Source organism: Atractosteus spatula, chromosome 1 (genome assembly GCF_055471065.1).
Source record: "Atractosteus spatula isolate fAtrSpa1 chromosome 1, fAtrSpa1.hap1, whole genome shotgun sequence".
Taxonomy (NCBI): domain Eukaryota; kingdom Metazoa; phylum Chordata; class Actinopteri; order Semionotiformes; family Lepisosteidae; genus Atractosteus; species Atractosteus spatula.
In genome coordinates this window covers 9,198,689-9,215,578 of record NC_142706.1, presented here as the reverse complement: position 1 = coordinate 9,215,578, position 16,890 = coordinate 9,198,689, and the positions used below count along the sequence as shown (strand labels likewise).

Here is a 16,890-nt window from a genome sequence, read left to right as displayed (position 1 = left end):
AACCTGCAGAGATCCTAGAAAGTGATCAATGAATTTCTGTGCATTCAGTTTGCCATTAATCGCTAGAAAAGCAGTTAGCAGCAACTATACACTCCGTCCAGACCATGACACTTGGGTCTTCCTATCAACCGGTCAGTTGCACATAACAATTAGTGCAATTATGCACATCTGCATTACACTCACTGAAATCCTTTAAGATGGTCTGGAGAATACCTTAAATCATTGCTAAAGAGGACTTGGCTCCACTGCTGGACACTAGACCAGACACCAAGCACTATTCTCTTGACAAGTGGGAATGTTAATTACTTTTCTAAATTTAATTCTTGATTCTCACCAAGCATAACAAAATGTGCCCAAACAACTCTCCCACTAATCATGAGAAATAGTGCTTATGCAACAATCAAAGTCAACCAAGTGTACCACAGTTAGTCATGAAGGATCAATTAACACCAAAACATGTAGATAATCTGAACAATTCCTATACTTTTATTCTTTTAAAAGCTTATACGCACGGAATGATATACAGTATTTCGATCCAGTTCTACGGTACATGGTGTTAACAAGCAGAATGAGCTACACATTTTCAGCCATTGCTTCAGTTTCAAAGAATCCTTTCTGTGTATGTGTTCTGACCAGCACATTCAGTCTGTGGTGCAACATTAAAAAGCACATTCTGACTTAAGCTCCTTAAATCAGAAAAGGGGAGTTCAGTCTCATTCATGCCCTGCATTTTCAGCATTGCCTTGGGAATTACAAATATGCAGCATGAATGAAAAGAATAGGATTGTGTTTACTAATCCTTTCCTCTGTTGCTCCTTCTTTTTTGGGGTAAATTTAAATTTCTGTTAAATCAAAGTGTTTATTTTATAGATTAGATTTGTTTCTAATATTTTTATTCCTTAAAAATAGAAATGTGGAAGCCACAGGAGTAAGACTATATTAAAATGTTTACTTAAAAAAAAACCTGTCCTTGTACAATATTTTCATTGCTAGAGATACCACCAGATATTTTTTATCTCGAACTTCTTTGGTGACCTTAACTGAGGTCAAAGAGTATGCCTTGTAAAGTAATAGTTTTTAGAAATTCAATGTGAACAATGTTTTCCCCATAAAGCAGTGTTTGCTTTGAGAAAGATCGTGTACTATTTCACCACATAGTTCTGACAGTTGAATGATATTTACTATTTACGTAAGCCTGGCTGCACTGAGTTGTAGGCGGATGCAATGTCACTGCTTTTCTTTTTCGATGTGACAGCTCCTAGAGGAATGATGGGAGCACAATAAAATCAAAGCACAGTCTCTGAGGAAACTTGGCAAGTGACTGAAACTAAGCGACATATAACCTGAATCATTTGTTTTTACTCTTAACGGGGATATCATGGCAACATTTCAAGAAGTTAAGTTATTTGAACATTTTGGTGTCAGCTCAAGGAGTGGAGGATACAGACACACATTTTTAACTTTTGTAAATGATTTTCTTCATCAAATAAAAATGTAATTTTCTAAGGGATCATAGTACTAGATACTGCTTAATGTTTTATTGATATTTGTCTTACAACTGTCCATTAGATAGTGGAATATAAGACATGCTGTGCAAATTACAGAATAAGATAATATTTTTAATAATAACATATTTTAAGATGTTTTTGTTTCAATATTAAAATAAAATCAAATAAAGGCTTTGAATGGAACTTACAAAAGCAGCCTGCCTGTATTGTTTTCCAGAAATAGGTAAATAAACCACCATACAGTACAGATAAACTAGAGGGCAAACTAGATGATAAACAGATGGTAAACTAAATAAAGATAATGAATTAGAAGTTACGTTTCTAGGACCAGTTTAACATTAAATAGTGCACAAGTATATCCACTTAATAAAATAATGTAGAAAAAGATTAGAATTTGAAAAGGGCCCAATTATGTTTCAGCATCAAGAGAAAGCTTCTCTTTTGATCTTCTTAAAGAAAAGTTAAGGAAATAAGCAATGGAATGGTACACTCCTATATTTCTTAAATGAATGACTTCCCATGAAACTATGAACAAGCAAATCAAAAGCACGCAAAGATCAAAACACCTTCCTAATTATTAAGAAGCACTAAAGTAAATGAGGAGCATTTTGGAACTCCAATAACAACCAGTTCACAGCTTTGTGATAAACAAGACACCAATATTTAGAGAAAGAAAAAAAATGTGAGCCTCATTTAAGCCAACCAAAATCAGTATAAAAAGACAGACTGTTTTAACAGCCTTTCATTAGTCATACCATACGTATTTTTTTAATTCATTGTGATTGCAAACCTACCAATTCTTTTTTCTATCTGTAACTATTATACTGTAGGTACTATGAATATCAAGAACACTAGGAGTTTTAAATATTCATTTGGAAATTAGTTTCAAGCCTTTGAAAAAAGCAAACTTACATAAAGTAGGTTAAAAAAGAAGCAAAATATGTTGTTTTTTTATATTTAACCTTCTAACACACAGACCACAGGCCCAAAACCCTGGAAAAGATGTCAGACAAAAACACACTCACACCAGGGTCAATTTTCCAGGGGAAACCAGAGCACCTGAAGAAAACGCCAGAAAAAAACAGGGAGAACAAACAAACTCTATGCAGATAGTACCCCAGAAATTTAGCCCAGGGCCCCAGTGCTTAGAGTCAGAAATGCTAGCCACTGCAAAGCCTTAATTTCTGAGATTGCTTTTATTAATTATTTTGGTTAGGCTCATGGTAAAAGCATCTTTACCACTTAACAGTTCATAATGGACTGTTCTAAACGGGCACTGATTTTCATAGAAAAGAATCTGGCCAACTTAATAAAACAGACCTGAAATCCCCCAAATCTGTGTTGTATGTTGGTTATTGAATGACTTGTCAAAGATTAAGATTATTAAGAGTTCTTGTCAGTGACTGAAACTTGACCTAAGAGACACCTTCTTACTATCATGTAAGAAGGTCTGATAAAGAAGGTAAGTGAAATGGGAAATAAAACAGAAAATGGAAATTTGCTGCAGCAGGCAATAGGGATAAGTATTTAAGTCAATAATCTTTGACTACAAACTGACTCTTGGGTCCTAAAGCCACATATTATCTCCATTAACAAGCAATCAGGAAAGGCGTATTTGACATACAACAATAAATTTGGACATATTTGTTGTAGACTATGCCGCTCTTCACCGATAATGGCAGGTTTTTTCACAGTGTTCTTTTGCTTTCCTTTAAAAAAAACATAAAGTGTCATTTCTAAGTTTAATCTAAATAAACATTGCACTGACTTGGTAAAAGGGTAAGGTAGTAATTTTCCATAAAATAAATTCTTAAAAGAGACTAAATAAAAAACATGAATTTGTTCAATAAAATTACCTCCTACAGTGGCATGTGGATTTGTGTTTGAGTCTTGTGTAAAACATAGTTACATTTTAGGATCTTGGACAATAAAAGTAAATCAAATCCTCTTTGAATTAGCTTCGCTGGGAGGTAAACATAGCTGTAACAAAATACATGAAAATTATACTGTACAAATAATTTACAGATATTAACAATTTTAATAAGGAGTATTGATTATTTAGAAAATAATTTTTGTTTTCTTCTCAGTTTTGAAACTACTAGTAATTGGAAACAGACCTGCCTGATAACCAAAATGGTGGCCTGATGTGTGTATCTGAAAACCCTTTTAAAAGTCTTAATATGATGTGTTTAAATGAATTTAAACTTGACTGAATACATCAAGAACCAAAACTTTAAGAAACATGCATCTGAAGGGTGAAATGTTGATTTTTGCAATCACAACACATGAAAAAACATATTGCAAAATGTGCCCTATCATGAAAACCACACCTGCCTAAAACTATTTGAATTAATGTGGTAAAGTCTAGGTAGAATATCACTGTTACTATCATCTTTCCCATACCATAAACCACTCCTGTTAAAAATACAGTCCAATTCATTGTAAAATGTGGTATCATTCTATTTTTTCTCATCTGATCTTCTATATGGACATAAGATCTTAGGAGACAGTTACAGTAGCATGGTTTTAGAAAAGTCTTATGTAATTAATGTATTATTTCCTTGAACAAGCAACAACAGTAATGGACATGCAGAGCATAAGATATGGTATAATTACATTTTCACAGGTTCCTAAGAGGTTTACTCACAAAAGATCCATTCACAAATTCGGTCCAATAAGCATTCAGGGAAATTGTGTATTTGAATTGAAAACTGGTTAATGGATAAAAAACAAAGAGTAAAGATAAGGGGTCAATGCTCTGATTGTGTGATAAAATGTATGTGTGTTACAATCGTATAAGATAATACAATAGGAGCGTTAGTAACATCAATACAGTACAAAAACAATATTGCTCATCTGGAATCAGTCCATAGAAGAACAACCATATAATGAAACAAGACATTTTTACTTTTAAAGAAATGCGCTACTGTATAATGACAGGCTAAATTATCTGAATATTTTAGTCTTTAAACAGAGAAAACTATGCAGAGAGTTAACTCAAGTATTCAGAATCCTCAAAAACCTTGACAAACTCAACCCAGTAGACTTCTCAGACTGCAAAATCAACTACTGAGACTTAAATTATAAGACACACGTGGAAAGTATGTGGAAGGATATTTAAAATCAAGAACAGGATGCTTTTCTTTCTTCAAAGTTTGTAGGAGTATGCCACCCAACCATTTTATTATTGTCGATGCCCTAGTTTCCTTCAATAAATGACTGGATGAGACCCTCAGATCAATTAGCTACTAAATACCAAATAGGCTTATCTTCTCTGTTACAAATTTATTTCCATCCAAGCAGTGTGATTCTTTCTTTGTCACATGTTTAAAGCGTGTGAAGTTCAACTGAAGACATTAATTATAATTTACCTTCACCAACATTCATCTTTGATAATAATACTGCTGCTCAATACTATCTACATTTTTTTTTTTAGTTTCTCTTTATGTTCACCTGAACAAAGCAATCTGCTTCCAACCGGAAATACAATTCCCACTCACAGACATTGAACCACAAAGACCTTCCATATCACTCATAGTTGTTAAAGGAAATGAATGATGATGATAAAAAAAACATGGTCCTGTCTGGCCACAGCCTTGCAACAAACAGAGAAGACGTGTTCAATATTTAGAGGGACAAGCATTTTCCAATTTAATTCAAAATAGGAGAAAGTTAACAAAAGTTTTTTTTTTAAAAAAGAATTTAGTAAAACAAAATTGGATCTATGGTTCATGTTAAAAAAAACATTTACACTTAAGTGCCATTAAGAGTGTCTGCTTATTTGTATGTATAAAAAACAAACAAAAAAAAAACAACAACAATAAATTAGGACACAGAAGGGAAAGAAAGCTGATGGAAGAACAGCTCTGAAGTGCTGTGTAGGATGAGCTTTGTAACCATGGAAACTAATGATCACAGTTCTATGAACCTTTGAAACTTGTTTTTACTCTGCATATGTTAGGATGCAAAATAACCATGCTCATAATGTGATTTAATTTAACTATCCAGCTAATGCAATTATCTTTTTCAAGTCTTTTTTTATTCATGCATCCCAAAAGGCAGTGTGTATTTTATTAGTTTTAAAGGTTTATTGCTAGTAGCCTTTAAAAGAAATACAATGGAGAAAACACTCCCAGGCCTGTAAGTGAAATGTATTTTGCAGATCCATGCACTGATGCACTCAAGGCAGAGAAAACGTGTTCACAGCATCTGATGTTTGAAGCTGTTATATTTTTATAACTAAACCTATCACCTGGCACTAGTTGGGTGAAAATGCAGGAACTCAACAGGAACCTCAGTGAATTTCTTTATACCTCTCATTTTTCTTCCTATACTGAAATTTTATTCTGTGTTGTTCATCACACCTCTTGTTCAGTTTTGCCTTTATTTAAAAAAAAAGGAAAATGCTTCAGTAGCCAGAATCCTGACTGATGGAACACCAGCTAGTGCTCACTTACAGTGACCCTTGACAGACTGTTGGGATCATGTATCTTGCAAAAGTAGCAGTGGTGTGTGGACAAAAGCCAACTGGGACAGGGATTATTGAGTCCTAACTTGCAACTGCCAGTGCCATGCATCACCAGGGCCCTCAAACATCCAGTGACAGAGTAATCTAACTGTCTGTCACTAGGAAAGCCTGAGCTTGGGTCTCAAGAGAAAAGGACTATGACAAAATAACGCTTACACTGTACAACAAAAAGCAACGATATACTTTCATGTGACAATTCTCACATCTTTTTCAGTTCTATGTTGAGGTATTGTTTTCAGGAACTTGGAAGACAATAAAACACACAATAGACCTGAATGAAAAAAAATCCTTTGTGGATGTATTCAATAGATATGTAACATAAATTCTTTAGAACACCTTGCTTGCTTTTGGTTGAGATTTGTTTTGATGTATCAGTCTATTAAGCATGCTGAAAAACTGTCACAACTGTAACTACTTTTATTCTTGACTTTGATATACCATACAGGCTATTAATTTAAAATAGCAGGAAAAGGGTAAAAAGCCACAGATAAAATGTATAGGTCATAAAGAGTTTCGTGTTATTTAAGATAGCTGATTAATGCATCAGGAAAAATCCACAAAAATTAGAAAAAAAGACTTTAGGAAAGCACAGATGAAATGCTAAAAAGATGCAAGCTATTTATGAAGCCAGTGAACATTAATACTTACAAACATAACAACATTTTAGATATCAAAATTAAGATAAATCTTAAAAAAGGCTAGATAACTTCAAATTTAAATCTGACTTCTTGGTTTGCTCAACAAGTGTCAGATATTCTGAGTTCTTCTACATTTGCACACCATTGAATTATGATACTGCAGAAGAAAGGAAACTAAATATAATTCAAATATGTTTTTGCACTGATCTGTAATTTTTGCTACTCTTATGCTTTTTATTCAGTTGTTTATGGCACTTATACAATGTATGTGCTTAGTATTCTAGTCACCTACGGTGTGTGCTATAACTACAGCCCATTTCTTTAGCAGCTCAGGAAAGAAGACATTTCACTGTCCCTACCCACCCCCTTCCATTGTAATGACAATCTGAAACCTCCTGGGAAATCCCACATACCAATAATGTGAACTGATAAACTGAGTTAAGCACTCTTGTATATGACAGTGCATCTGATTTTCAACCATTTTCTCTTTTTTTTAACGTATACTCATGACACTATTAGGCAGTACAGTCAAAAGACAGAACACATTTCAAATCCTTTCCTGAGGAAAAAAAAATAAAAGAAGGAATGTTCTAAAACACTGTCAACCACCTTCAACAACATAATTTGTTTAAAAAATATATGTTTTTATATTATGTTGTCCATTCTTTTTTAAATCCACTTGTTAGTCCATGTTAAATATCACTTTTTTCTTTCTTCTTTTTAACAGATGAAACCACCGAAATCATTTCTGTTTTTTAACAACCCAACAGGGAATTGTCAAATGTCAAACAGTTTGACTTGCTGCTGCAATCACTGTACCACTTGAGAAAAATGAGGACCAGTGGACACACTCTTGTGGCAGGCATATCTGTCAGAGCCATTTATAATTTAAAAGCTCTGTAGCATCAACAGATGCAGAGCAGTTATGTTGTCACTTACAGCTTGCAGGTGCCTAGCAGGTCACAAGAATCACTGTACCAAGGAAAACCTATCTGACTCAAATCCACCTAGCCACACTAGTGCTTAGCCAATTGTGTGCCACTGCTTAGGAAATACTGGCCATAGACAATTATTCCAAGTCATGAACCAGCCACAGCTGGACTATAGGGTTCAGTCTATACTCAAGTTTATTTACTGGTTGAGTCACTTGGGAGCACAAAAACGTTTCAGTCTTAGAAATAATGTAGAATCAACCACTGAACGTCTCAAATAATTTCAGAGTTTTTATTTACAGTACATAAACTATGGAATAAGGATCCCAGCAGGTTACACAAAGGTGATTTACTGTACTCTCAAAATAGGTATTTGTCAGTCAAATGCATTTTTACCTGAATGGAAACAATCATGTTTCTGTTAAATGGGCTCTGAGCCCTAGATGCTACATGTCATCCCAGCTCATTCCACAAATGTTCAACAAGGTTCCAATCTGGCACAAAGTGCATAAATGACATAACTCTCACATCCTCATCATGAAATAAAGCTACTGTTACATGAGCAGCATGAGGATGTAAGCTGTTCTTCTGGAATGTCATCTTAATGATGCCGTAGAAAGGCCAGCAACTGAGGTACCAATTAATCATTAAAAGTGAAGTTCTGTAACAATGAAGCTCTCCTCTCCATACACTCATACCTGGAGGATGATGTGTCAGCCTTAGATTGGTATTATAACTTGTGGTGTCCCAGATTGTGGCTTATTATTGATGTACCTGTACCATGATAGCTTAGAAATCAGTAGCTTTGGACACCCCAAAAGATCCTTCCTTGTATGTAATGCTATCATGCCAGTGGCAGAAGGGCTTTTCTTGGTATTGGTTCCTTTATATGTTCTTCTTTCTTGAATCAACTCCCTAAGGAGGTGATTCAGTGCTTATGCAACAGTCATGATCCACTCATCAATACCCACATGATGAATGATCAATTAATTAAAATGAGGCGAAAACATTTAATCCATATTTATAAAATCTGTATAAATAGCTGTCATAAAATATGGAAATGTACTTGCCTTTACTTCCACGTGTGCCATTAGTACAGCAAAATTCGTAAGATGGGTACAGGAGCAAGTTGTGTGAGTCCTGTTGGTGCCCAGTAGCCGACAGTCTTGGGTTGACCAGTATCCTGTCATTGTACGTTTAGAGTAACTCCAGAAAGAACAATTTGGGTTGAAATTTTCTTCAGATTGCTGGAAGACAAAAATATTAAGTTAAACTAACAAATTCAAAACCACAACTAACCAGATATCAATTCTTAAAAATGCACAGAACTGAAAAATGGCAGCTGGATGAGGAAGGAACATTTCAAGAAGTACAGTAGATGAGAGAGTGAAGAGAGAATTGAAGTTCAGACTATCGTTTGGTATTCAGATTACTAAACATCAAGCACAGATGTTTTTTTGTTTACTTATAAAAGTTATATTTTATTAAAACTGAAAACACAACTCATAACAGTTGAAAGTATTTTCTAAAAATACATAGACTACAATCCTTAACATGATATTAAGAAATTAAATCCCTGTATTCTGAGAAGGTTCTACACAACTAAAAGGAAGCAATTAAAAATGTAGTACTGTATATACTGTTTAGTCAAAAGTAAAGAATGTAAATCAAAGTAAGTTATGTTAACATTGTACAAAACTAAAGACTTTATTTAGAATACTTTATTTAGAAACTGCTTGTGTCTAAATAAGTGTAACCAGGTACAGTATATTACTGGTTTAAAGGTACTGTTACATTGACAATAATAACAAACGTGTTAAAAAAACTAACTCAATCTCTTTAGTTTCAAACATGAAAAGATCTGTTGTACTGTAAGTATTCAATAATCATCTTAAGCTTCTTAGTTCTTTAAAAAATAAGAACAGGAGGTGCTTTTTTACTTAAAGGATCCTTTGAGTCTGGAACAAGTATTTTTGAATGTTATTTTTTGTTTTATGTGGTTGTTAGCAATACTAAATAAAACTGAAAACATTGTAATCTGTTTTACAGGACTCCATTCTGGAGATGACAGGATCACACTAATTAAACATTGTATTCTGGATAAGCCCTGATAATGTTGCATTGCAATGTTTTTGATAATAATTGAATATCTTTGTGAGGGAAAATGAATTCTAATGTCTATTCAATTTTAAATATCAACAAGCAAAACAGCTGAAATAGCTGGAGAATGCCTAAGATTCTCCTAACTAATAAAATGATCAATAACCCAATTGGGACAAAACTATACAGTATGTGAAACACTGAGTCAAAGTCCTAGGGTGAGAGTACAAGATACCTTCTTCATGTCAATGTAAACATTTCTCAGAAATGTATTGTATGTCACAAATGCTTCTACTGTACAAAAAGTATATTTTGATGTTTACTGGGCAGTATCTACAGTATAACAAAATGTGTAATACCTACTACAGCACATAATCTTGGCTATCAATTCTGGTAATCTGCTACTAAAGCACATAATCATGGCTATCAGTGGAAGTAATCTAAACCCTGGAGAAGTAACCACAGCATTTACACATCCTATTGCCATCTGTCCTTTCAGTAAGAAGGTTATGAAAACCATTGTGCACTATATTACGAACATCACTGGTACAGCTTGCTACTCGTGCACTTGAAATTGAACAGGGTGCATGTCCACTGACAATAATAGCTTTGGCCCTTCTACTGACACTTCCCATTTAATTTTGAAAGGTATCTCTTCAAAGTGCGGTTCCCACCCCCCCTCCACTGAACATTTGCAACTTTCATTGGGTCTTTCATCCTCTCTAATAGTCTCTGAGGCATCGATGTACGACAGCTGAGGGCATTTTTATTGCAGTATGCTGAAATTAGCTAATGCAGTGTGGCAGAATTAATGTTACTGACTAACAAACATGAAGAACAATCTGATATTGAACATTTGGTACTTGTCTAAATTCCGCTGACTAGAATCCCTACATGGTTGTTTCATAGGTTTCATTGCTATATTTATGTGTTATGCTTATGGTAAATAAATAAGAGGAAGCACATTAATGAACATCAGCTTGAAATCTTACTGAGCCTTACTGTTTTGAAAACAATTCAACAGTCATTTTGTGCTCTCAAACAACCCACATCCTATCTGATAGAAATATTATGCAGATGGCTTTCGTGGTGAATTATTACTATAAACATTCAAGATAATAGTGACAAGAGAGACGTTTGTTTTTCAAGTGTTTGTTTATATAATTTTTTTCTTTGTACCGAACATTAAAGACACATATTTCTTTATATGAAAGAGATCAAAAAATATATATGAGATAGTACAAAATATTTGCAAGATTTAGTGATTCTGTTTATATCTATGTTTCTGCATATGTTCACTAATATTATTTTTTCTATATTTAGGAAAGATGGAAAAATGTTTTACAATCACTCAGGCATTGGTGTGGTATGTACTGAAAATATCCTGTTGAGATTAAGGCCAATTACCAAAACTGATTCTTCTTCATATTTTACGCTTTAACTTATACACTTTGGTCATTGGATGAGCAAAGATAAAGAGAATAAAACAGGCATTATAGTTGATATCATGATCTGTGCTTGTTCAATTACATCTTCATGTGAACATGCAATGTGAAGGTTGAGTAGTGTGGAGTCATTCTATTTCCTTAAGTATTTACTGTTTATTCACAATGTTTAAGGTCACTGTTACACTCATTTTGTACAACAAGGTGGTACTACAGCTAATATACGTTCATTACCGTACTTGAGTACTTCAGGATGAATGTCCCTGAAACTTGGTACCTTGTTATTTTTAAGTGTTTCAGATTTTATTTCATATATATAAATAAAAAGCAGGTAATTCTTCATCAGCAATGTTTAATGTTTTTATTGGATATGGATGGTTATGTAATTATTTGGAGTCTTCGACCCATGTGTGGTCTTGATCACCATGATGTTGTTGAAGATTTCTACTCTTTTTCCATTTAATTTAATTCTCTTGGAAGTTAAACCCATAACCAGTTAACTACAACAATACAGCATAGACAATTTTCATGTAATTTCCTGAAATAATTACATTATAATTAATCATATTAAGCTACAGTAGGTAGATGGAAACTTATAATAATTAGAGCAATTTCCTCAAGGAAAGATATTCCAGAAAAAAAATAGTAAGGGATAATCATCTTATTGAATTTGTAAGAAATAGGAACTTCCCTGTGGGGAAACTGGCTGAATACTCTTTCAGGAAACCAGATGCAAAAGGGAGGGTTACCCTAACAGAGACTTCCAAGAAATCAACACAGCACTAACATAGGTCTCTGCATGGCTGGAAAGATGACATATCCCACAATGACATGTGTCAAGGAGACTTTTAAAATACAGTTAAACAGCAAAGAATATCGGTTCCTGCTCTTCATACCTGCAGGTGCTTGACAGTGAAGATCACGGGGTCTGACAAGTAGACTTTGTTGCTCTCCTTGTTAATGGCAGCAGTGATTACTGGTGAATTGACAATAACGGAGTAGTTGGTAGAGATAGCCTCGCTTCCTAACTTCATGCTAGCGTTCTCTGTGGAAAGGTAGGCTCCTAGATGTTTGTAGAGAACAAAGGCCATCCTGATCTCACCTAGGGAAAAATATACATAAAAAATATATAAATTTGTTTGAAAAAAAGACAATGGCTAGGTTCTATGGCAGAAAAGCATTTCATGTATAAAGTTTATTATCAGGTGAGTTACTTTAAAGAGAAAATGATGGCATTTTGCCCATGGAAAAGTTAAATAGATAAGCTTTAACACACTTTAAAAGACGTATTCTCAACATTAAAAAATATGAATGGATGTCTCAGAACCAGACGCAGATATAATATAACTATTTCACAGTTTTTTTCTCTGAAAATATATTGCAAGTTATGCTATTCTGACAAGAGAAGGAAATTAGGACTTAAAAGAAACAGAAAAAAAAATAATTAGATCTTGTGCTGAGCCTCATTATTACTCAGGTATCTTTTCTATAAAGACCTTGTTAAAAAATCCATATTATTTTGATAGCACTGTTAAGAAAGTGAAATTAAATCCTGCTAAGAATCCACCCCTCACTTTAATTTGGTATTTTGTCACATTGTATCAGTTTCTTCTGAAACCTCAGCCATATGTGAATGAAAATTATGTTCACTTCATAACAAATTATAATTATGGTTTTACTTACACACTTATTAATTACTTATCTTATTTACTGAAAACAGTTTTTAATTAAAACAGAACTACTGTCATAATGTTCAATTGTGTTTATAAAATACAAGTATTCAAAAATGGTCAAGGATTTTCTTTTTAAGTACAATGTTTTTTACTAAAAAGAGATGCTGAAGCAAAGTTCATTTCTGAACGTATTCGATACAGAACAGATATAGATCAATGTGGCATTAAAATACAAAACTTTAAAAAAACATGAAATATGCATGTGATGCATTGTGAATCCAAACATGGTTTTTAATTTTAAATAAGAAGAATGATCCCTTTCCTTAAATATCAAGCAAAGCATTTTCTAATTGTCAACAAGCAAAAGTAAAGAAGTCATCACAATAATTAAATGTAATTCAAACATCCATCCCAAGCTTAGAAAAGAGACACTAGTGTATGTCAATATCATTACAGTTAAATATACTACTTTTAGTGGGATGAATTTTCCCTATGGGCAAATTGCCCATGTAATTCATTTACTATGGAGTGGGCAATTTGCCTACAAGAAAAATATGGAACAGTAACTTTTAACAGTTGTACTGAATAAATTTAAATGATATTATATACTATAATTACAGTATAGATATGCTTAAAATATGGCAGTCCAGGAATTATAGGTCTGAAAAACCTACCATTTTTTCCGTGTTGCTTCAGAGTACTTGCTGACAACTGGATCGAGTTTCCATGCCCACCGGTTTGTGGAAATTTCAGGTCTGCCAAATTTCCATCTGTACTCAGCCTTGCAACTTCCAGTTCTGTATAAGGTATAACAGGGGGACAGTTTTTTGGTGCACCACTGTTCCGAACACCATCATTTTTTTTTTTGGTAACACACATTTGCTTTTGTAAGGTGAAAAAGGAGAAGCTCAAATATTTTTTTCAAAGTTTTGTCATTGTTCGGTGTCTGATTTTCATTCTATGTAATTAAAATTTATTTAGTTTTTTTTAATGTTTAGGCTATCTAAAGATAGCCTTTATACGACACATTAATTAATTAAAAAACAGTTTTACAAGTATTCAGTACACTATATTACTAAATCCATGCTAACCTTAAACTCAGTATTCTGCTCTTACACTATTACAAAGGTTTTTGTTCTGGTCACAAAATGCTCATTTATAAAGTCAATATGGACAAGTCAAGTCAAACAAACTGCTACAATTGTCATCTTTCTCTTACAGACACATTGGTCTTTGCTCTGGGGAGGTCACTCCTTTCTACAACATGCCTTGGGCTGATAGGCAATAAGCAAAGAGCAGTAAGATAGAGGCAGGTTCACGGCAGGGGCACTTGAATTATTACACTGGTGTCATAAGCCATACTCAAATAAAGGGGGTAGTTAAACTGCAAGATGATATTGTGTGTGACAGAAAAGTATCAGGGCATGGAGATATCACCTTTACCTTATTCTAGTAAGGTCTAGTACATTCTAGGTATTTTTTCAGAATATCACTAACTGTGCTGGGCCTGAGTTAAATTGGCCATGAAATATTAGGTTCCATTGCTTGTTACATACAAATGATACTCAATCTAAAAGATGCCAAAGGAAGAACAGTGCTTTTCAAAAGGTTTCACCACCTACGTAGCAATAATATCACATTTTGAAAAATTTCAAGTAATGCATAGTTTTCTTTCAAATCCACTATTTTTTTTCAAAATTGTAATAATCAACTTCACTGTTATAATTTAAGGAAGTTAAATGTCAGCAAAAGATGCAATAATTTTATGAAAAGTTCAATTAGCTGATTGCCTAAGTATTCAGCCCTCTAAGTCAGTTCTTGGTTGAAGCATGTATTGGCAGCAGTCAGTTTTAATGAGTCTCTGCTACCTTTGCACAATGAAATGATGTAATTTTTGCCCATTTTTCCTGTCAAAAGTCTTCCAGTTCTGACAGGTTTGTTAGGGATTGTTGCTGGACTGGGACACTCAAGGACATTAACTCTCTTTTTGTCAAATCACTTCAGTATGGCTTCGGTATTGTGCTTCACATCACTTCCTTACTAAAAAATGTATTTTCAGACCAGTTTAAGATTCTTAGGTGAGTCAAACAGGTTTTCATCTATGTCTTGACAATACTCAGCACAGTCATCACTCCAGATACTTCCAGGTACTTTCTGTCATTCAGTCACTGCTGATGAGTAAACACTTCAAATTTTTCATGCTCCTGATTGAATGATATACTGTATAGGTTTTGAATCAGACATAACACTTAATATTTAAGCCCACATCATATTTGTTTTCTTGCCTGACCATAAAACCCTTCTACCATTTGTCAGCGGAATATCTCATATGAGATTCAAGATGAGTATTTGGCCCACACATACTCATTGGAAAAACTAACTCTAATGATAACTCTAAAAAAGTAACAAGTTTTTGCATTGAATCTGCCATGATAACTTTAATCCAGGTCCATTCTGACAGAGTATTGGAGTCACAGTGGTGAGATAATGAACAGTAATATATTGTATCTGGCACCCAATTCATTCTTGCATTAAGTGGCTGAAGGCTAGTTCGCATGTATTTTGTTAAAATGTGTGTGATAAACTCCTTTTAAACCTGGTTTCAGTGTATATTGTTTTTGCGCTCTCTGAAATTAACCATGCATATCCATTGTTTTTACAATACCTTTCACTTAGCAGTGGTAATCATGCCTTTCTCCAGTTATTCTACTATGCTTAAGAGCTCATTCATGGTGGAGCTGAAAGGGGTTTTAAGGAGCATACAGTTTTAATTTTCCCTAAACAAATTTTCCTTGCATAGACTTGAATGTGATGATCAGTTCCCAAGAGTACTGAATGTTGTACACATGATATGAACATTTTAATAGTTTACTTTTAAAACTTTCTAATTTGTGTAGTGCCATTAATGTCTTATACAAAACAAGACAAAAAGAAAAATAGTACCAGCCATTAGTCAAAATCAATGCAGTGTTCTTTTTTACGTTTGTTTAGGCATTTTCTACTTGTTTTACAGCTTTCTTAATAATATCATATTATTTAAAACAAAAAATACACGTTAAGGTACAGCTACATCTCTCAGTACTTTCTGCTGCATGAAGCTAATCTTAATCTCAGACGAAGGCACATAGAATGACAGAAGCAGAAGAGAAAAACAACAAGACATTGTTGACACCGAGCACAAGACTGGTAATTTATCTTAGGAAACCATACACATTAAATTACAGAGGTATTGCTTGATTTTTTGGCTTTTTTATTAATTCGCACGTAATAGGAAATATGATATTCTCTTGTGTGTTTGAGACTAGGATACTTATACAATGCTATAGGTGGTTCCTTTGAGACAATTACTTCAGTTCATGTCCCCAGTATGGTGTGTTGCAAAATCATTCACTTCCGCACCTCCAGTGCAAATATTTCCACATTTTTGTTATATGAATTTACAGTTAACCATCCATCATCTAACCAATTTATCCAGTACAGGGTCACAGGGGAGGCGGAGCCTATCCCAGCAAACAATGGGCGCAAGGCAGAATACACGTACATCCTGGATGGGACTCCAGTCTATCACATACTGTAGCATTCACAGACACACCGATTTTCCTAGAAGCCAATTAACCTACAAGTACTGTATGTCTTTGGACTGTGGGAAGAAACGGGGGCACCCGGAGGAAAATCACAAGAACGCAGGGAGAACATACGAACTCCAGGCAGATACCACCCCTAGGGCGCTGCAAAGGTGCTGCCCAGTTTGCAGTCTTTCAAATAAGAACTTACAGATGTATATAGTATTTTCACAATTAAATTTTTACTGATAAAGTTAAGAAAATGATTGTAAGTGATGTAAATAAATGATTCTCAGTTGCATAAGTATTAAAACCCTTTGCTAAGTCTAAGATAAATTAGTTTAGGAGAAAAAGAAATACATACAGGTCTCTATGTGTAATTAATACATACAGTACATGGTTTCTATGTGTAATTAAAGTGGTTTAACTTGAGATAAAAGTAAGTAGTTTCCCTCAGATACTGTTTTATAATGAAGTTTACAACAAGTCAAACAGTGAAGCAG

At 34.0% G+C, this 16,890-nt stretch overlaps 1 protein-coding gene across 1 annotated transcript in view; it reads right to left on the bottom strand.

The window, feature by feature from the left end:
• Positions 1-16,890, bottom strand: part of adgrl3.1 (adhesion G protein-coupled receptor L3.1) — a 264,360-nt gene that overhangs the window by 70,306 nt on the left and 177,164 nt on the right. Inside the window, exons 11-13 of the mRNA XM_088939011.1 lie at positions 13,499-13,621; positions 12,048-12,253; positions 8,677-8,853 (exon numbers count right to left, since the gene is read on the bottom strand). Of these exons, the coding sequence (XP_088795137.1) occupies positions 8,677-8,853; positions 12,048-12,253; positions 13,499-13,621 (506 nt within the window). The remainder of the gene's footprint in view (positions 1-8,676; positions 8,854-12,047; positions 12,254-13,498; positions 13,622-16,890) is intronic.